Here is a 21,588-nt window from a genome sequence, read left to right as displayed (position 1 = left end):
TTCCTGCTGTGCAGAGCTAAATCTGCTGTCTAATCATGGACTTGTAAATACACTTCTGCCACTGCAAATTTGGTGCTTAAAATAGTGAATGTGAATTATTTTTAAGTGGACTCTCTTCAGTTAAGGTAAAGTAAATATTTGTTTTCACTGGGTACAATCCAATCAGGAATACATTACACATTTTCTAAATTGAGGTATTCAAGCAGTATGCTATGTCCTCAATGAGTGGGGCACTTTATGTTTGGAATACACCGTTCTAAAGAAAGTGCCAAATAGTACCTGTATGCTCTGTCAGAAAAATGCCCGGAATGTTTTTCCTCTGTCTGTCTGGCACCATTTGTGCCAACCATGACGTGTCAGAGAAGCGTTGGCTATTCAGGGAACGTGCTCTCGTGGTCAGTTTGATTTCTGCTCTCATTTGAGCAGCAGTTACGCCTGGGAGAGGCAATTGTTTTTAAGGTTTCACTAAAGAAGTTCAGCTTCCCGAAAGGGAAAAATCCAAGCATTTATGGCAAAAATGTGTATTGGTAAGAGCCAAGGAAGCTGTTGCAGGTGGGAAACTGGACTGTAGCATGGGGAAAGATAAGGAACACAAAAAAGGTGTGTATTTTGTAGTTGTGTTGTACTTCTGTAAGACGGAGTAGACTTGTGTATGCATGGCTGAACAAAAACTGCTCATGTCTCAGGAAGAGATGAGCAACTTAGACTATTGTTCATCTGTTTTCTGCATGGCTTCGAAACTGGTCGCCCTCCTTCACTCTCATTTTGTATTGTATCCTGTGGTTCTGATGTTATCAGATTGTGGATACATTTGTCTTCCTTTCATCAGTAAATCAACGTGCCTTCATCTTCTGATGTAGAAGGAGCTAACTTGTCAAATTTTGGCAGCAGGTATCCTGTAATTTTGCATTGCTTTTTTCCTTTCTTTATTGTCTGAGTTTGGTATGTACTTTTTTCTTATAATTGCATTTAATTCTGCATAAAAGAACTTTTAATGTTCAGGGATTTCAAAGAAATGTGGCACTGTGAAACACTGGGGTTCTTTTAAAGATTGAAATGTGATGACTAAAGGAAACAGATGTTGCTTTATTATTAAAATGTCCTACACTGCTCTCTGCTGGAAGAGTGGAAGTTTATGTTAAATATTCAAAAGTTCAGCTAAGACTATTTTTAGTCAAGATTTTGGTTTAATGATTTTTTTTTTGACCTCTAAAACAAACTTTTCCTAATTGTATATGGAATTTTTATTATTCCCTGTAAGTTTTGAAGAAAAGCACCTGGATATACTTTGCATTTAAAAAAAAAAAAGTATAAAGTTGTGAACCAAAATGTAAACTGACATGGGGATGAATTACCAGAGACTGTCTTCTTAATGGCAACGGAAAAAAGTGAACGGTTAACCTTAAAAATTCACCTGAACTTACTAGCTATTGAGCACATGATAACAGCAGTAGACATGTCAGAACTGTAAAGGGTTCTGAATGCCCTGCCTGAATTACCTTTTAATTGAGCCAGCAAAATAAAAGGAAAAAAGACTTACCTTTTATTTTATTTTCATAGCTCCTCTACCCAAAGTACTACTTAAGCATTTTCAATAACGTCACTATGGAATTGAATTGAAACGTGCCTTGCTCAGGTTAAATGCATAGGAAAACTTTCATTACATTCTGAAGGAAGAGGTGTTCCCTACAGATGCTCTGGTTTGTTCTGTCACAGATGGCCCCTGGCCATCACGGGCCTAGATCGTTCTCCTAGGTACTATCAATGGTAAAACTTCCGTTGATTCTAATATGATGAAATAGTGGCTGTTAGTGCTCTACAGCTGCATCAGCTTGCAAATCTTTGCATGTGGAGTGAGCACATCTGGTGCTCTGCTAATACTAGATTACAAATAGTCTGATCTGAGGTGTTTGTCTTGCATATGGCTGGTCAAGAGCTCACTTTCTTAATGGCAAACAGCAATGATGGAAGAACTTGCCTGGTGGCATGCCCGACACCAGGTTTTTTTGAATTGGCTTATGAATGAAGAACATCAACTTCAGGAATAAACCTTTTACTAGTTTCAAACAGTAAATACACGTAACAATCATCTGTAAACATTTTTCATCTGTAGTATGTATTTAATGTTAATGAACACTTAAGAATTTAGTGCATTTATTAATTTACATAGAGGAGTAATACTGAATGATCTGAAGAGGAGCTGCTACATTATTTTCTGTTTCTCTTCTGCAGTTAAGCATAGGAGTTGCATTAGCTTGACTCTCAGAAACAGTTACATTTTGTGGTGGTGTTCCTCATCAGCTGGGTTTGTAATAGAACCATAGCTGTGGGAGGGAACCTGGAGCCATCAAAGCAATCTCTGATGTTTAAAGTTCCCATTTAGAATTCTGCATCATGAGCCTGATTTGAAAAGGGAACTTCAATATTCACCAATTTTGCTTTGAAATTTTTGTTGTGGAAAATCTTCCGTGATGAATATTTATGCTATTCATGCCACGACTGTGCTGAATTCCCAATATAACAAATATTTGTTCTCTGCGTTTTTGTGAGATTATGATGAGAAAAGTCTGATGAAAAGACCATAATTACATGGCCGTGTTCCCATTTCAAAAGGATCGTTAGTTATTTACTTTAGAAATTCTGGAGGTGGCAGCACATCCATTGTGTGTTAAAGATTATACAAACACAGAGGGCTTTATCACATTGAGTTTGTAATCTGAATTCCTAGTTTTGCAAATATATATGTGTGCTTAGCTTAACTATTACGAATAATGCCGTAGTAATTGATACCTAATATTAAACAAAAGATGATGATAGGGCAGATCACACAGAAAAAGTAAAGAGCAAGTAAAAAAGCAATCAGTAAAATGCCTACAGTTAATACATTAGCTGTATGTTAAACCTATTGCATAGTTATTCTTTTGTCATATTTAGAAAAGGACTTGTCTTGGTTTGAAGTTCTGTTAATATTTTGCCCCAAAATGGGTCAGTCTAATAGATACAAATACTGAGAATATTTGCTTTTAATTGCTGTTTACGCTTGCAACTGTTATTTCCTGTGCTTACCAGGATGCCTGCACTGTCTATAACATGCCCTGGCCTGCTCACAGATTTTACAGCAACTATAAAGTTAAAGTGCATGGTGTATAAATATGCTTGTGTACAGATATCTGGTATTATTGTCATTCCTCTTAAATTCCCATCTGACCAGATCTACTTTCTTGTCCATTTAAGCTTAGTTTTGTACTTGTTTACTTGTTTTTTGCTCCCATTCACCTTTCCCTTTCTCTGTCACATGCAGTATCCATAACGTCCAAGAATCACTCTTCTTTCTCTGGATGTTTCTTCTGCAACTGTCACTCTTTCAGGGAAGAACACACCCTCTGTTTAAAGTAATCAGAAATGTTGCATGAAAGACATCAAATCAATACTCGAGCTTTCTGCTTTGTAATTACACAGCCTGTGTCTCATAGCTGGAGAACTGTAATAGCAGAGAACACTCACGGCAGACGTGTGTGTTGTTTTGCTTTACAGACTGTTGTGTCCAAGGTGGCACATTGTGTTTCAAAGTCCGCAGCAAATTTCTAACGCGACAATTTTTGTCAGAGTTGCAGTTCTTTGCAGGAGTACAGCTTGAGCACATTGACTACAGTAAACTTGGTTTGAAGTTTTAATAAAATTAAGAACTTCAGGGTTACTGTGTTGAAAGCATCTGTAACTTAGCACATTTAAGTTCCTTTTGAAACTGCTGGGACTTAAAAGTTATACATACCTCTGGGCATCATGTTACCCAGAGAATTGTAGACTTTCAAGAAAAAAGGGACTTTGTTCTTTCTTGTTAACGTTGTTGTGGTGTATACAGGTGTATGGTGTGACTTAAACCACTTGCACCTCAATGTAAAAAGCAATTCAAAATTAATTAATGGTTATACAGATGTGGTGCGGGCAGGATATCTTACCTTTCATTACAGTATAGTAGAAGTCAAGCAAAACTGTACAGAAGAGTGTAAAGGCATTTCAGTGTACAAATAAACAAATGGCAAGGTTATGAAGTGTTATGGTTTGTATATTAAGAGGTATATGTTTGTCCCTAAAAACTTGGTAAAAATACCATCTCCAGCTGCAATTCTTTGAATATGAGCCTTGTTTTTAAGTAAATTGTAGCCTAGTTCCTTTAATTCTATAAAATTAATGGACCAAGCAGTTCTGAGAACAAAATCAGGCCTTTTAAATTTATCTTGCATCACAGTTTGAAAGTTCTAGTAACATAGTCCAAACCATTGTCTGATGTTGATTCATGGGAAGTGTCCTGTATCAGTAGATTTTGTGTTTTTCCATTGTTTTCCAAAAGAGATGATATTACCAAAATGACAAGTTTCACAGTGGATAAAGGTGCTAAACCTCTGATTTACAGAACTGTATAGGATCTGGATAAAGAAAATGTTTTTTAACAGCTGCTTTTGGTAACTCTTCTATTTGTCTAATTAGAATTTAATTCTTGTTATTTTCTTGATTAGAAATAGCTGTATGAAGACTTGTTATTTATCAGCTATTGAAGTTATTGTCTTTCAAAATGTTTTTCAGACATAATTAGAAAAGAAGATTACTTGAGTTAATTAGGCTGTTCAAAGCATAACTTATTTCTTACAATTTACAATCTTTTCAGTTTCTTGGCAATACAGAAGTGGAGCAGCCAAAAGGCACAGAAGTTGTTAGAGATGCTGTTAGAAAATTAAAGGTAAGAAAAAATGCTTGATGAATTATAAATGGAATATGTTCTTAACCTGTTTTCACAGATAAGACACATTGTAAGGGTTTTTAGGTAAATTAGTTGGTTCTAGAAACCATTGTCTTTACTAATCTCTGCACTGGTGTGTAGGCCCGTCCCTATTACAGCTGTATTATCAGATGCTCTGCTGAACAAATATTTCATTTTCTCTTATATTATATAATTATAGTATAAAATTTATGTACTTTGATGTGTAATTCTTATTTTTTAGAAACATTAGGGCTTCATTAATACAAACTTAGGTAGCAACAATTTGGTTTAACTGCCATCTTCACTTTATGGCTATTGAATGCCTCTAATTATGGCACTCCAGATGTGTTGCCAGAATTTAAGAAAATGAAGTCTTCCTTGACTGAAAAACTAGTGGCTTCAGTAACCCCTGTCCTGCGCTCCTCTGGGTCGTGCATTGCTTCCTATGAGTCCCAGTGAGGTGAGTTGCAGCTTGTCGCAAAACCTAAGTGCGCACCCATTAAGGTCGGCTGTTGGTGCCAGAGTAGCACTAAGGAGGTCAGTTTGTTCTGAGTGGGCTGTGACAGCTCTGTGGGTACTGGCTGTCCCTGACTGCTTCAACTAAAGCTACTGGGCCTGATCCACGTAGACTTGTTAGACTGAAGGTGAAGGTTTGTGGCACTGGCATGAATGTTACTTACCCTCCAGCTTGAGTTGATTAGTGATGTATTTGGAAATGTAGCTGCAGTGAGAGAAAAGGGTTTACGAACCAAGCCTGTTTATGACAAGAGGCATTACTGCTGTGTCCTCCAGGTCTTCAAGTTCTATTGGAAAAGATGTGCACACGCAAAGACAATCTATGTGCTGGTGCACATGGGTGGCTGAGAAAATCAGACACAATTTCTTCTTGGTTGTATGTTCTTACGCACTGAGGAACTCGGTAGATAGAAAGTATCGTAGTGAAATGTCTTGTTGAGTGTTGCTAGCTGATAACGTGGCTTTGACTTCACAGTTTGAGTGACAGCTCATATGCTTAGAGCTCTTCAGACACTGTAAGTTGTAGCAGGGAATGCTGATTTGATTTGTTGGCTAACTTGCATTGCTGGGGGATTGCGCTGTTTCATGCTTAGCTGCTCAGAGCTATCGGAGCATTAGTTTATTTAGGTATAAAAATTCTTCTACCTCCTATTGTACTTTCCATAACTTTTTGTAGTGTTTTCATTATTCATTTAAACAGAAGTTCCTCAGAAACAGACAGAAAACTTTGCGAATCAATATTAAAAAGTTTGCGTCTATGTCATTACTATGATGAAAAAAGGAAGAAGGAAGGCATGAAACACTATTCATGTAGCTCAGCTTTCAAGACTTTACATTTCCCTTGAAAAAGTAATCTTTACAAGATTGATCAGTAATTGTATTAAGGTATTGAAACAGAAGTTCTTTGCCACTAATTTCACTCTACCAAAATAGTACAGCTTCCTTTAAAGGTTCGTTTAGCCAACTCTTAGAATGTTTTATGCCAAAAATATTTCCTCTGCTGCTGTTCATCAGAGACATTTTTGCCTAGTTGTTTTTAAGTGTTTTAGGCTAACGTGAATTTGACCCTTTTTCAGCATTGCAGCATGCTACTAGTGGAAGCAAAATGTATGGGTTTTTATGCACCTCGTACAGTTCACAGCTGATACTGGAGTGAAGCCCATTGTGTCAGATGTTTTGTGTTTGTAACATTCCGTTACCCTGAGCAAAATCAATTCTGTGCAGAAATCTGTCAAGATAATCTCCTGCTGTGGAGAGGTTTTGATTTTATTTTAATGATGTTTTATCAGACTCCTCCCAAGTAAAGCTGCTGCTAAGCGTCTGTCTCACTGGTGGAACTCCAGGTTAACGTGGGCTCTCACTGATCGTTGGAGGCCTTTGGTGGGTTGGATTTCATTGTTTGGTACCTTGAAATAGTTTCCTCTAAAAGCAGACCCGAAAAGGATTTCACATAACTGTTTTCTGAAGTGCAGGGGGAGCCAGAACCATTTTCCTGTCTTGGGGAGAAAAAAAAAAGTCTTCCTAGCACTAAAATGTAGAAGTAGAATTTTTCTGTATATACCTGTGGTGTCACTGGATTATTTAGATATCCGTTCTAACTTTTGATACATGTTCCCTAAATAAACTTCGCTGGAGATACAAAAATTGTTGCTACCAGAATTACACTATTTTTTTGAGAAGTTTGGACCTTAAGTGTCAAGCATTACATGGGATCTTATCCAATTACAAGTTTATTAGAACACCCACAAAGTAATTAAAGACAATTTTTTGAAAGACTTGACAAATGTTGGAACAGAATTCAGAGAGCAATGAAGAAATTTTATGTTTGAAACTATCCTCAATTAATTGAGTACTCATGTCAACATTATGTTATGCATTGGAATTCTCTGAAGAGAAGACTAAAGGTACTGGATTTTATTATTAACCATACATCTCTAGCTTGTCTTTAGAAAATGTTAATTACAGATTTTAAACCAGTGAAAGCAACTTGAAAACGAACATCTTATTTTGAAAGAAAACATACATAGTGTTTTTTGGAGTAGGAGTTTCTTTTTTAAAGATTGTGTACCTTGTGATGCTGTATTTATATTTTTTGATTATATGGGTTTGGTTTTAATCACAATGTTCTTAATATGTTTTTAATGAAAATTAATAGATAGCAGAAACACGACTGACTTTCCTAATTTGGAGCTATTTTTATAACTGATGTGCATTGCACTCATAACCTTTTGAAGTCATGTGCTCATAGTGATGCAGACCATGCAATACTGTCACTGTCAACTACTTTTCCTATGGCATCGTATCATCAAACTGTCAGAGCAGACATTCAGAGTAGACTCTCTACTTCTTTAAATCAAAAGCTCTTAACTCATACAGCACAAAGACTCTTGGCTTGCCAAACATAGGTTTGTGCAAAAACATAACAAACCATTCCATCAAATTATTTGTACCAGCAGATGGAGCTGATGTTCTAGAGGAAAAGACGATAGCTTGGAGAAATGTTTCTGGATGCTTCATTGTACTAGTTTTATCCAAAATTCTACTGCTACATTTTCTAAACGCTTGAAAATTTTGCTGGGTCAGTGGCAATTTGAATATACATTTTTTTCAAGCATCTGTATTTTTCAGAGGGTTGTCCAGTGGTTTTGTCTAGTTGGGATTTCCACTTGTGTTTCTCGGAGCTGTACTGCAGGAGAAAGAAGAAAGTCGGACACTTCCATGTTTTAAAATGTGTATTTTGAGGTTTTAAAATGTGTGTTTTTATTTCTAAGTTAAGGTGAGCTGTTCTCATAATTTGATACAAACAATTTTTTCCTTCCACTTTTCTAGTCGTACTAATTTCTTGAATGAACTAAAAACTAAGGGAAATGGTACCAATATGTTGTGTCAGAACATGCCTATGTTATTCAAATGTATAAATTTTGTCAAATCACTCTTTATTTTATAAAGTGAAATTATAACTTTCCTTGATTAGTGAAGGATATAATTTCTAAATCAGACTGTAGGAATGAATTGGACCGTTCTCAAAAAGTGCTTGTAGGATTGCCAGAGGTGAGAAGAGGTGGAAAGCTCAATGTGGCAGATGGAAGGGGCAGCATAACCAGACCACTGGTGAGAAAATGGCATGGAGGAGTGCTAGGGAGAAACCAGAAGTGAACACTTGAGTTTTGGTTTGTTTCTTTTGTAGTCTTCAAAGGATGTTTTTGTGAGGACCAAACTTGAGGCTGTTCTCTTACCCAACTTCCAACTCAGTCTGCTTTTCTCCTCTTCTTTTCTTCTGCAACTGCAGATGACCAGAGATAATGTAAATAGAATTAATCACTTTGAAGCTACTTGAAATATTCTTCATTGGCTCCTTGGCCCGTAAATATACAAAAAGTGAGGCGTGCTCTTTCACACACCTCCACACATGCTGGCATGCTGTCCTGCTGCTGCCATTAATTGACCATCAGTGGATATTATTCTGAGCTCCCTTTCAGGGTAAAGCTGTGTTTCATTTGTTGGTGAAAGGACAGAGGAGGGTGGAGTACAGAAAATCCTTTAGCACTGGGATAAAGAGCTTCCCAGTCAAGCCTTACAGCCATAACTGTTCTCTTTGAAGTACTGGAGAAGGCAGAATGTGTGGTTCAGGACCAGCCAGAGACAGCTTGAAGACCAAAACAGATCAGATGAGATGAGTTGAAGAAGACAATAAGCGTTTACCCTCTCTCTCTCTCAAAAGAAACCCAAGACCCAAACAACCAAACACTAAAACAAAACACCAAAAAACAAACCCCCCAAACCCCACACCATCAAACAACAACAACAGAACAAACCCAAACAAACAAAAACATTGCCAAAAAACCCCCCACAAACCGAAAATAAACAAAACAACCTCCAGGGACCGAGAGATAGAAAAAAAGACTGTAAAAAAGTGTCTTCTTCACTATGGTTGAAGTCAATAGCCTTCCTCTCAGCCCCCAGTGTTTGTTAGGAAAATAAAACACAACTTAGAAATGGATTTCTGAGACACTGTTGGGACATTCAAGTTCACCTATCTATGGCCCTTTCACACTTTTCCTGACAGCCGTTATTCATAGGTTATAATTTCATTATACCCGCATAAGGTGTGCATGATAGTTGGGACCATAAAATGACCCAAAAGATGATGATGTAGTCACTGGAAAAGAAACAGGGCCTATTTTTTTTTCAGGCGTCTTTCTTTTTAATGATTGTTGTTATGAAAAAATAGAGGAAAAACATCTTCTCAAAGCCAGGTCTAAAGCTGTCTCTCAGTTTAGAGAACTACGTTGCCCTCCAACAGACATCTTGTAAGATGCCCACATGTGCAACGTCTGATATCTCACTGGAAGCCTGTGTGAAATGAAGGGGTTGAACCTTTATTCTGTGGGCTGAAGATTAGCATCGAAATCACAAACATCTGCTTTCCATGTCTTGAGGTTTTTTGATAAATGCTTGAATTGTGCATTGAGGTGTAAATATTAAATAAAAGCACGTAGTTTTGATATTCATAGCTTAAATTGATTTTGATAGAATTTGGTTTAACCATTATTTCTTTAAAGCTCATGACTTTTAAAAATGTGATCTTTTCCCCCATGTTATTTTAGCTGATTGATCCTCTGATTGCGGTTTGCTAAGACTTGATGCATAAGCATTTCAAATGTAATTTTGGTAAGAGCCTCAAGTCTGCAATATTCCTTGCAACTGTAATAAAAGACAAGATACATGGAGGTTTTCTCTGTATGATTTTAAAGGTCAATTAAACATAGAAAATAGATTTATTTGTAACTATTAATTTCCCTAAAAGATTCAAGGAAAATATCGTGTTAATTCCAAAGCAATTAAGTGAAAGCTGGCCCACCTCACTGAGCTGCTCGTATTCTTACTGCGCCAAATCTGTGTGTCTTGCCTGACAATATATGTGTAAACTAACAGCTTAAGAATTTGGCCTGTAGTGTGTCTTCCCAAGCCATGCTGTGATTCATTATAATTTTATATCATTGTCCATTTTGATGCCAATGGGAGGCTACAGATTTTTACCGTCTTAAGTAATTTTGTTACTGTGTGAGCTACAAATATGACTGTGTTTCACATGTGGGCTGAAAGAAGACAGTAGTGTTTGTGCATTTCACCTGTGCAGAGGTGCCTCAGGGGCCTCTTTAGTTAGAAGGAATGAGCAGAAAAAGTAGAAACAGAAAAGCAAATTGGCCAGTACCTGATGGAGTGTTAGGGTCGTTCAAGCCTTGCGCAGGCCTGGGAGGTGGCTGAACTTGGCTTTCTAAGAAGGTCAGACACAAAAGAAATTACTGATCAATACCTGTGTGTTGGCTGTTGCTACAGAGAACAAGGAGTGTGCAGGATAAGCATTAAGCAAGTAACTACACTGGATTTTCTCAATTTATCTACATGTACTTTCAGTCACTGTATCCCAGTAAAGCTTTGGTTAAAAAGCTTGTTTGTCTCCCTGGATGGCTGTGTGAAGAGATTCTTGTGGATTTTTCTTTCACCGTTGTTTTTGATTTGATGAAGTTTCTGATAAAATGGGTTTCCAGTCCTCTGCTAAATTTTGCAAATATCCTGTGATCTTTCTCCACTTTGTCAACACCTTCTGCATTTGAAAAACCTCAGAACATAAAATTTGAGTAGTTTCTCAAAAGCAGTTGATACAGGGCAGCCGTTGTCATCTTGATGATGTTTTTGAAATACCCAAGAATTGCATTGGTCTTCCCAATCGTAGCTTCATGAGAAGAGTCCACAGTTAGGGAAAGCTTACCATGACATCAAGCCTTCCTTAATTCCATCTTCCCAGGGTAGTCTACCAAGAAGGAAAGTTTGTTCCTGTCGATATGATTCACAAAATTAGTGTTGCAAACAGAGATCGTTGCATACAGGCAACCAGTGGGGACCTGGTTGGTGAGGTAGTCTCTGCGTTATCTGCCCCTCCCTTCCTCTGTAATAGTTTTAGATTTCAGATAGTTACTTTTTTCCCCCCATTTTTTTCTTCTTATTTTTCAGCCTGCAGATTTTATTAGTAATTATTTTCCTTCTGGTCATTGTTCAGTAATGTAATGTTTAAGAAATAAACGCTGCTGGAATACATTAGAAACATATCTTCCTAATGACGATTTCCTGTTTATAACTGCATCTGGAGACTAATGTAGCTAACTTAACTAACACTTTCTTTGTATTGCTTCATTTCCTAAATATAATGGCATGCAAAACTCAGTCAAATGCTTTGTCTATTTTAACAAGCTGCATTTTCTGTAAAATCTATGTTGCTCATCATTAATTTAATCTCACTCGAGTGCTCTAGTTCTTGAACTTGATTGATGCCTTTTGCAAGTGCAGACATGGTAGGGTCTTTTTTTTTTTGCCCCTTTCTTTTAGTATTGGGAAAGAATTATCTTTTGGAATGACCTCAGTTTTGTAAGACTTCTTGTCTACTTGGAGCAAGCTTTGGCCAGCTGTTCTAAAACTTGTGCAAGTTATTCACATCTACATATTTTAAAAGGTCTTCATGTTGTAGCTGTTGTTCAGGACACTGATGAGGTGATTACAGTTGGAAAAGCAAGCAGTTCATCATCGTTCTCAACATACACTATGGGTATAACTCAGTAAAATCAAAGATGGTTTATGCCTCCTTTTTATTACTGCACAGAAGCACTTGTGTGCATCTTGTTTATAAAGGGACATTTCAAAAAAGCCAGGGTTTGCTCCAGTTCAAGGCTATTCCAAATCAAGGTGTGCTCCAGGATTATCTATTGCATAGGTATGGTTTTGTGTACTGTAAAGTACATGGGAAGTTGAGATGCCCAAACTGTCCAGGTGATTGTTCTTGTGGTCACTCCATTTAACTTGTAGCAAAGTGAGCCAAGCACCTCAAAATTTTATCCAATGAGAGGATAAAATCAAATTAGAAATCTGAAAGGAAAGCTGATGGAGTGGCGGTGTTGAATAAGTGTATGAAAATTATCTGAAAGACAATTTAAATTTTCTGTTTATCTTGGAAAAAATCTGTGTTAATAAAACATACATTGTTCTATCATTTTCCTGTTTTTTTTTAAAGCAGAAACTTAAGAATCAAACAGGTTAATCTGGTAGTATGACATTTAAATCAGATCTTTAAATCAGAGGGTTTTAAGTAGTATTTTTTATTATTTTTTTCTGTAGCATATAATTATTATTTTTTTTAGTGACCCACCTTAATTAAAATAAAGGAATGGGGTTGGTCATTAAACTGTATTAAAAGTATGCTCAAAATAGTGACAAATAGTCTTGAAGATAAAAAGTAGGACAGGAAAAGGATCTGCGTTTTGAAAGAGCTATGTACATGATACAGGAGAGAGAGGCAGAACTAGAAGCTATGTTGGATTTGCTTGACTTTTGACTAGTTGATTTGCACTCGTAAATCATCATGTACAAACTTACATAAAATGTAAAAAATTGTAAAACGTAATTGTGCTTTGTTTTTCAATATATGGACATACACGTCTTGAAATGTAACTAACGTCATTTTTAACCACAAGTTCATGGTGTAACTTGACAGCTGACAGTTCCAGCTTGTTTTGGAAAAAGAAAGTGCACAATTTCATTCACAATTATTTATTTGCAATCCCTTTCAAAATGGAAGATCAAATGGAATGTTTTCATTATATTTTGCTGTATTACTTCTGAAAAGGAAAAAACGCTGTGCAACCTCATAAAAATGCTTTGTGATGTGTGTGGTGGAGGTGCCTTAAAACTACGGCAGTGTCAGAATCGGTTTGCTAAATTTCAATCTGGAGATTTTAATGTTAAAGATGCACCACGCTCAGGAAGGCAAATCAAAGTTATAATGTCAAAATAAAAGCACTGATTGAATCCAGTTGGTGTTTAACAACACAAGAGATTGCTGATAATCTTAACATATTGAAATCAAACATTCAAAACCACTTAAAACAACTTGGATACATTAGGAAGCTCAATATTTGGGTACCACCTAACCTCAAAGAAATTAATCTCACTAAACATGTTGACATTTCCAGCTCTCTCTTGAAACATGAGGAAAACGACTCGTTTTTGAAACGCATGTTAACGAACGATAAAAATTGGAACTTTTACAATGATGAATGAAAAAGATTGTGGAGCAAGCGTGATGAACCAGCTCAAAGCACTTCAAAAGCAGATATTCACTAAAGAAGGTGATGCTGTCAGTCTGGGGGGATTTCAAAGGCATTGTGTATTTTGCATTGCTTCCAAGGAACCAGACCATCAATTTGGACACATACTGTTGTCAACTGCATAAATTAAATTATGCTTCCAAACAGAGGTGTCCAGAATTGGTGAATCGCAAAGGCGTTGTGTTTCTCCATGATAACGTTAGACCACAGACCAGTTTGGTCAGTCATTAAACCTTGTTGCAGCTTGGCTGGGATGTGTTACCACATCCACTGTACACAGACCTGGCACCATCAGATTGCTGCTTGTTTTGTTCTTTACAAAACACCTTGAATGGTAAAACCTTCACTGCTTGTAAGGCTATCAAATCGTTCTTGGAACTTTTTCTTGACAAACAAATAAGAACTTTTTTGAGTGCGGAATCATGAAGTTGCCTGAAAGATGGCAAAAGGTAATTGAACAAAATGGACCCTATATTGTTTAGTAAAGTTTTTGTTTCCCTTGAAAAATTTGACTTTCATTTACAAAGAAAAAATATGCAATTATGTTTTGGTCAACCCAGTATTTCCCAATAACTCTAGCAATCCCAGCTTTTGAAACATAAAATGGGTATTTAGGTGTAAGAGTTTGAGAGTGGTGGGGAGGAGATTTGGGTAGGCTTTTTCGTGGTTGGCTGTTATTTATAATTTTTAAACTAACTTGTGAAGTGTGATAATTATCATCTAATGTGATGTGTTAGTCCATAATTCACTGTCCGGATAGGTTATGTTCCTACATTAAGTTGGTAGGATTATTTATAGATTAATGTTTATTTACTAAAATTCTCAATACATGTGCTTTCAAACTGAGGAATAAAATTGGGAGGAAGGGAAAAAGAGGTAATCATGTTCTTTAGGAACGGAGCTGCCTACAGGCAAAATGAAAAGAAACAGTTGGAGAGGGTTACACTGTGTAAACCAGTTGAGTTGGAAGTATTTCCCAGGTACTACTTGGCATAGAAATAGGGGCAGAGTAAAAACCCCAACCCCTGATGATCACTAGGGTTTGGAGCAGAGTGGGGAGAAAGGTATCAGTTGGCTGCAACCAACTACTTCACAGTCACAAGGTAATTCGGGCTTCTATCCTCTGGGTCTAACGCTGCTTAAGATGGGTTAGCACCCTTCTTGTCATCCTAGACTCTTTATGTTGCTAAAAGTCACAGTCCTCACTGACTTTTTATAGAGTTTATTTGTTCTGATGGTAAATTATGTGCTCAATTATACTTGAGTAGGAGCAAGTTTGAGGACAATGTGTTCAAACGTATAGCTGTGAAAGAGAGACTCCAACTCCTCTGGCCTTCAGTGAGTCATTGTCCTTATTTTTGCGTTGGAAAATACCATTCCAGGCTGTCAAAGACTTGAGAGGAAAAAGGCAGAGCAAAATATAGAGCAGTTCCATATCTTTGCTAAGGAAGTTATCAAATTCATGCCACTTCTTAACTGCCATTCAGTAGCAATTTAGATGCTCTGCTTATTTTATATAAAGTGTTCATGAGAGTCCAATCTACAAGTCCTATCTAGCAGCTAGAAAAGAAGGTATAAAAGGATGAAAAATGTATTGAATAGGGGCACATGACCTGACTCAGATAAAATGTTGTCTACCCATCATCTAGTGAACTCTTAGCAAATAAATCCTGAGAACATGATAGAAGAGGTCGAGTATTTCTTAGGTGTGGATAGCTGTAGTGCTTTCACATTGAGCTTGTTTAAAAGAACTGATTTCATTCAAGGAATGTATCAGAGGTACCTGCAGTGTGTGTGTCCAGGGCTGAGTAGAAATAGTGGGATGTGGAATTTGTTCATATTTCAACTGTTCTCCTAGAAATCTCATGCAAAAGCTTGAAATGCAGTACATGAACAGCAAATAAATGTTTCAAGAGAACTAGCTAAGTTATTTTAAAATACTTCTTCCTGCCTTACAGGAATAATCTATGGTGTGCAATCAGAAATTCTGTTATATGCTAGGTGTTCCTGCTCCGGCAGGGGGATTGGAAGGGACCTCAAAAGATCATCTAGTCCAATCCCCCTGCCTAACGTTCTGTGATTCTGTGATTCTGTGATTTAGGAGTGGTTGGCATTGTTTGTAATGGCTTTTTGAAGTAGGAAGGCAGCAACTTCAGTTGGAAAGAGTTGAGAGGAAATGAGAAGTAATAGAAAAGAAAGCAACTGAGCTTGGTATTGATGCAATTATTGTTGTACTTTTCATCTTCTAGTTTGCAAGACATATCAAGAAATCTGAAGGCCAGAAGACCCCCAAAGTTGAATTACAAATCTCGATCTATGGTGTAAAAATTCTAGATCCAAAAACAAAGGTAAGAGGCTTATGTATTTGTGGTCCTAAACTAGTGTTTAAGTATTGTTTTAACTGTTTTTATTGCTTTATATTTTAAAGAAGTATTACAATGAAGGCCATTCTGTTGATGGAAATTTTCTCTAAAATGCCATTTCTTGTTATAAAACATGGGTAATGTCTCCCAAGGAAGGTACATGATACTGCAAAATAGAGACTGTAGCTAATGTGGGATTTAATTTTTTTAATCCTTTTGCACCAGAACTTTTAAACTCTGAGGAAAATAAAAAAACTTTAGTAAATAAATGTTAACACCACATATAAGGACCTTTCCAAATGGTCATCATTTTGTAGGTGCCCACATGTAGGTGTTTGCAGGTGAATGAGAAGACAATTTGTTTGTAGTGACTCATTCTTCATACTTACTACACCTCTTTTGCCTAACCTGTTCAGTTTTTAGAGTAGATACGGTTGTTATTGTATCCCCCCTCCCTGGAATGCTTATGTTTCTCAAGTGCTCCCCATTTCTCTGTAAACTTCATGTAGCAGCCATCGGCATTATTGTAGGCATTTTTATTTTTCACAGCGTGACAGTTCCTGTGTTTCAGCAGTTTTGCCCAAGGAGTCATCCCGTGGATGGGTTTTCTGTTCCTTTGTTTGCTCTGGTATTTTGGAAGGCGTTACATAGTAGGCAAAACATCCTCCTCATGGACTTCAGGGAGGGATAATGACATAGCTATAATCAAGCTAAAAAGTATTTATCCAATAGTCAGCAGTTCTTAACATCTGAGTGCGCTTCAATCTTATATGTATGTTGAATGTTGGATTTGAGTGAGCTGTTTGTTACTGCTTCTTAACTCTGCAGTAATTGCTACCATGCAGACAGTGATACTGCCTTTTGTGAAAAGGTAGCTTTAAAGGCCACATCTGCTTGCAACCCATTTTCATTTCAGATTATTCAGAACCACAATTCAACAGTTGATAAGTAGAGGCGACAAGAAATATCCGTATCAACTTTAATTGCAGTAGTTGCATCTTCCTTACATCATAGGGCACAAAGCTATACTAAACCGCATACCCTGGCCAAAGCTGTTTTAAAAAAAGAGTTTTGAATGCCAACATATGTTAATCTTCCTAACTCTTCCTGAGATTAACAGAAAGCCATGGGACAGACGTTCCTGCGGCAATAGGAACAGTTGAATCTTTTAGCAATCTTTATATTACAACTCAACTGGTAATCAGCTATGAGTAGTTTTTTTATCTCCTCCACTTCATTTCTTAAATCTACATGTAAATGTAAGTTTGAATCAAGTTTTCCTTCTTTTTGCAAAATTCACAGTTGCTTTAAGAAATTACCTAAATTCCTCGTTGTCAGTGCTGATTAAAATGATTTTTCCTGCGTGTTCTTAAAGCAAAACACCTCATAATATTGTTACAGAGGAATATGGATCTGTATTGATGTGATGACTACTACTTGTAGTGGGAACAGGAGGTCTGCTCATGTATCAGGACTTGATTCTATACTTGGTGCTCAAAAAAGGATTATGGAAAAGTGGTTCTGTCCTTAAATAATATAAAGTAGCTATATGGATCTGTAAACCAAAAAGAGCCAGAACAACTGTGTGGTATTAAATCTGGGGACGCAGGAGATATACGGTACACGGAAGAACAGTTGTAGTGACTGAGAAAGGGATCCCAGCTGAGACTGGAGGAAAAGATGGCCTGTATGGTACATTTTTGTGGATAAGTGGTAGTGTGTGAAGAGAACGTGCTCTTGTTTATGAGCTTATAGCAATCTGGAAACCCTGGTGCTGCACAGAAACTTTCTTTTTTTTAATAAATGGTAGTTCACATCTAAACTGCATATTTTCCTTTGAAGCGAATACTGCTTTCCCATGTAATAAGCCAAATAAAATAAAATACCAAGAAGAGACTTGTTGAAGAAAAACAACAAAAAAAATAGTTGAGATAGTTGTTTCAGTCTTGTCAAGCTCTCGGCTGAGAAGCATTGCCACTGCAACTTTTTTAATACCTGGAACGTGCTTTGTAATGGAAAGTGATATATAGTGTTGAAGATCTGCACATAATAATGTTTAAAAGCTGTTTAAGTTGCCCCTTAAGTAAGCAGTTATTTAGATATCCAAGTTATTTCTCTGTGCCCCTGTGTTTGGATAACAAAATAATTTCTGTTTTCTGTATTTAAGATAGAAAGGTAAGGACTTATTTCAGTACAACCATTTTAACAAACCCTGGGAGATGTTGAAATCTGAAGATCATGTGCACCTGGAAAAAGAACAGAGTGTTTTACATCATCAGTCCCTAAATAAATTGCAGCGGGATGCAAAGCAACAGTAAACCCAATTATCTGGAACAGAAATTAGTGTCCAAATAAACACTTCCAGATAAATGCTGTCCAAATAAAAACTTCCTGCTTACATTCAGTAAAAATTGGAACATTTGTTAGGAGATGGGTTTGCTAACTTCTGTTAAAGTAATACCTTAGGTCCGTTTTTGGTCACTCTCGTGGAGAATAAGAGACATTCACATATGTTATTGCAACTCACCTGCTCTCATGTACATGGGAAAACCCAGAGATTTCCTTTGTGCATCTTTATCCTAAGCAAGTGTAGTCATTTCTTGAAAATAATCTTTCTTTTTCTTTGCAGGAAGTCCAGCACAACTGTCAGCTCCATAGGATATCATTTTGCGCTGATGATAAAACTGACAAGAGAATATTTACTTTCATATGCAAAGACTCAGAATCAAATAAGCATCTGTGCTATGTATTTGACAGTGAAAAGTGTGTAAGTATGCAAGGGGCTTTAAAAGAATTTGAGTGACTGTTGCAGACTTTGATTGATCTGCTTTGAAATAAACCAGGGATGGTTAATAAAGACAGATAGCCTGCCTTTAATTGGGGTCACTTTGATATAATCTTCCATGCCAGTAATACGTTGTAACTTGGATGCATTAATTTGAAGGAGAGCCTTTTTTCTTCACTGATCTAAGGTGGTTTTATGGGACAATTCTTGTTGCTATCCAGCAGCATCTGCCAAACTTACAGAGAACAGACTGCATCCCACTATGCTTAAAATGTTTGCACAGCTGTTTTGCAGAGATTACAGCAACCCTGTGATTGAGATACCATCCTCACAGGTTCTTCTGCTGATGTGCTTGCCTCAGATTGCAGAATTTTCTTTTTTTTTCTTCTTTTTTTTTTTATTTTTACAGCAAGGTTCCCCCTTCTCTGCTCACCCCCCCCATCTCAAGTTTTTTAATGCCATGATGCACTACCAGAGAATTCACTGGACCAACCGCTGACATTCTCTCACGTCTGAGACAAAACAGGGCAACTGTTCAAAAATGTGGAATAGTAGAAAAAATAATACTTTAGGACGGGAAATGAAGAAAATGGTGTCTGGCTGAAACAGGGTCATGTGTTTACCCTGGCAGAAAGGAATTAACAAATAAAAACACTGGAATCCACACCAAAAATGGTTTGGTGTTTTTATAATCTGGAGCCTCTCTTTTTGTGTTATACTGAAGTAGCTGAGATATCACACAAAGGAAAACACTAAGGAAACAATATTTCTTTTCAGAGAAAGATCATATTCGCTTCTATTTGTGTGCCATTATGTTTCACTCTTTCTTCGTGAGTACTCTCAGATTTCAAAGGATCCCACCGTAATGGTAGTTCTCATTTCAGCCAACCTTCATCCTTCCCAGAAGACAGGACTGCAGAATCTCTGTGTCCATTACACTTCTTGTTTGCTAACGTGAAGTTATTCTCTAAAGCAATCCTAGCTCAGCTTTTTTTTTTTTTCTAATTCAGTCTAATTTTGTTAAAATAATTTGATGTGACTTTTTGTTTTGGATTTTTTGTTTGTTTTTGGTTTTTTGTTTGGTTTTTTTTGTTTTTAGTTTTAATAGAGGTGGCCATATGGATTTTTCACAGTAAAAAGATAGGTTAATTCCCCATTCCTGTAGAACTTCACACACCTGTACTCAGTGACTTTACTGTTGCACTGGTGGATAGACCTCAGGGAGCATCATGTTCTGTACCATTTTTGTGCATCCAGCCCTTCATGTTCTTACAGACAGTAAAGGAAAAATGTTCTTCGCATTGAGCAGAATGCTGTACTTTAATGAGAAACAACAAATTTCAGGTTCTCAGTTCAATAAAGGAGGGAAAATTCTAGTTTACCTTTAGCCAGATTAATGTTTTCTCAGATTTTTTTTGTTACCCTGCCAAAGTGTTAAAAAAATTTAGAAGTTGTTACTTGCTGTGTTTACACTCTCTGCTGAAGTTCTGGCAAATGGCATATCCACATGTTCGCTTTTTATTGGTGCCTCTTACAAGTCAGCATCTTTTTCTGAAACCTTAGTGTGCTTAATCAACTTCTTGTATGCTGATTTTTACCCCTGTTATTTTTAAAGTAGATCTTCTGCACCAACTGTGCATACACATCATAACACGTAATTTGAATCAGCATAGAGCTGCTATATTATAGTTTGCACAAACAAATACAAATTCTGGTTGGATACACAGATCAATACACGTGTTTACAATATGCTGACTGAGATTTTTTGGGACTTGTAAAAATAAGTACTGAAATCCAAATTTAAAAGCAATAGGGATCAAAACATCCATTAACATTAAAACATCAATCCATTAAAACTAAAACAATTTATTTAATGATTGAAAAGCCTGTATTTGCTTCAGAAATCATCAGAAAAAGACATACTGCAGCATGCTATCGGAATTTACAGAAATTAGATGCATAATTTATACTAAAAAATAGCTAATTTAGTTTTGCCTGTTCAGCCTCCCTTCTTTATCTGAAATATTTTTAAGTTGCTTTCATAGCATTTTCTGTCAAGGTATTTTGCTGAAAAGTGTTTGCTATGTTCTTTTGTTTTGTTGACTTCATGATGGATGAAGCAAAACCTTTGAACATGATAGGTAGTGTCAGGTATTTTGTGGTCATCTGAACGTAAAATATTCTTAATATACTGACTTCAATCTTATCTTTTCTGTGAAGGCGGAAGAGATAACTTTAACAATTGGTCAAGCATTTGACTTAGCTTACAGGAAATTTCTGGAATCTGGAGGAAAAGACATTGAAACAAGGAAACAAATAGCAGGTTTACAGAAAAGAGTAAGTTCTGAACTTTTTAAAGAGATAAAGTAACATGCCACTGTATTTGTGTTATCTGCTTTCTATGACAGCATAATTTCCAGCATTATTCTCAGATTGCTAAGAATTGCAACAGACATTAAATAAAGAAAACTGAAAAACAACATGATAACTGTACAGTATTTTATGTTTTGCCATATTGCAAGGTCATTAAAGACAAAAGGGAGGTTGAAATATGGAAGTTACAGACATGTAATGTTTTTTTGTAATCAGATAACTAGTTAAACATTGCTTCTCAATCACCAGAGCTCAGGTAAAACCTGCTCTTAATGGACGCTGTTGTTGAAATGAATGAATATCCCAATAGCTGTTGTAATAACTACTTACTTTGTAGATTCAAGAATTAGAAACTGAAAACACAGAACTGAAAAATAAAGTTCAAGATTTAGAAAACCAGTTAAGAATAACACAAGTACATGCATCTCCAGTAAGTACATGAATGTAACTCATATCTGAAGTTACTCTAAATTTGTATTAACTGTGTTATGATCATTATTACCATCCATGCTGTTTCCAGTGATTGTGATTAACACACAACGATCATGTGAGGTGTCTGTTGAAATGCAGTATTGAAGTAACGGTAAGATTGTGAGAAGCCAGCAAAAGGGCAAGTTGCAATCTCTCAAACTG

General features: G+C 36.6%; 1 protein-coding gene across 1 annotated transcript in view; it reads left to right on the top strand.

Annotated features, from left to right (window-relative positions):
• The window catches only part of GULP1 (GULP, engulfment adaptor PTB domain containing 1), a gene marked incomplete at its 3' end in the record, with an annotated part of 27,050 nt that extends 5,665 nt beyond the window's left edge, over positions 1-21,385 (top strand). Inside the window, exons 3-7 of the mRNA XM_010185882.1 lie at positions 4,667-4,738; positions 15,684-15,782; positions 18,427-18,564; positions 20,803-20,919; positions 21,293-21,385. Coding sequence (XP_010184184.1) covers positions 4,667-4,738; positions 15,684-15,782; positions 18,427-18,564; positions 20,803-20,919; positions 21,293-21,385 — 519 coding nt within the window. The remainder of the gene's footprint in view (positions 1-4,666; positions 4,739-15,683; positions 15,783-18,426; positions 18,565-20,802; positions 20,920-21,292) is intronic.
• Between the last annotated feature and the right edge of the window lie 203 nt (positions 21,386-21,588).

This window comes from Mesitornis unicolor, unplaced genomic scaffold (genome assembly GCF_000695765.1).
Source record: "Mesitornis unicolor isolate BGI_N332 unplaced genomic scaffold, ASM69576v1 scaffold10406, whole genome shotgun sequence".
NCBI classification, from domain to species: Eukaryota; Metazoa; Chordata; class Aves; order Mesitornithiformes; family Mesitornithidae; genus Mesitornis; species Mesitornis unicolor.
The sequence above is the reverse complement of the archived record's forward strand: the minus strand, read 5'-3'. Positions and strand labels throughout refer to the sequence as shown.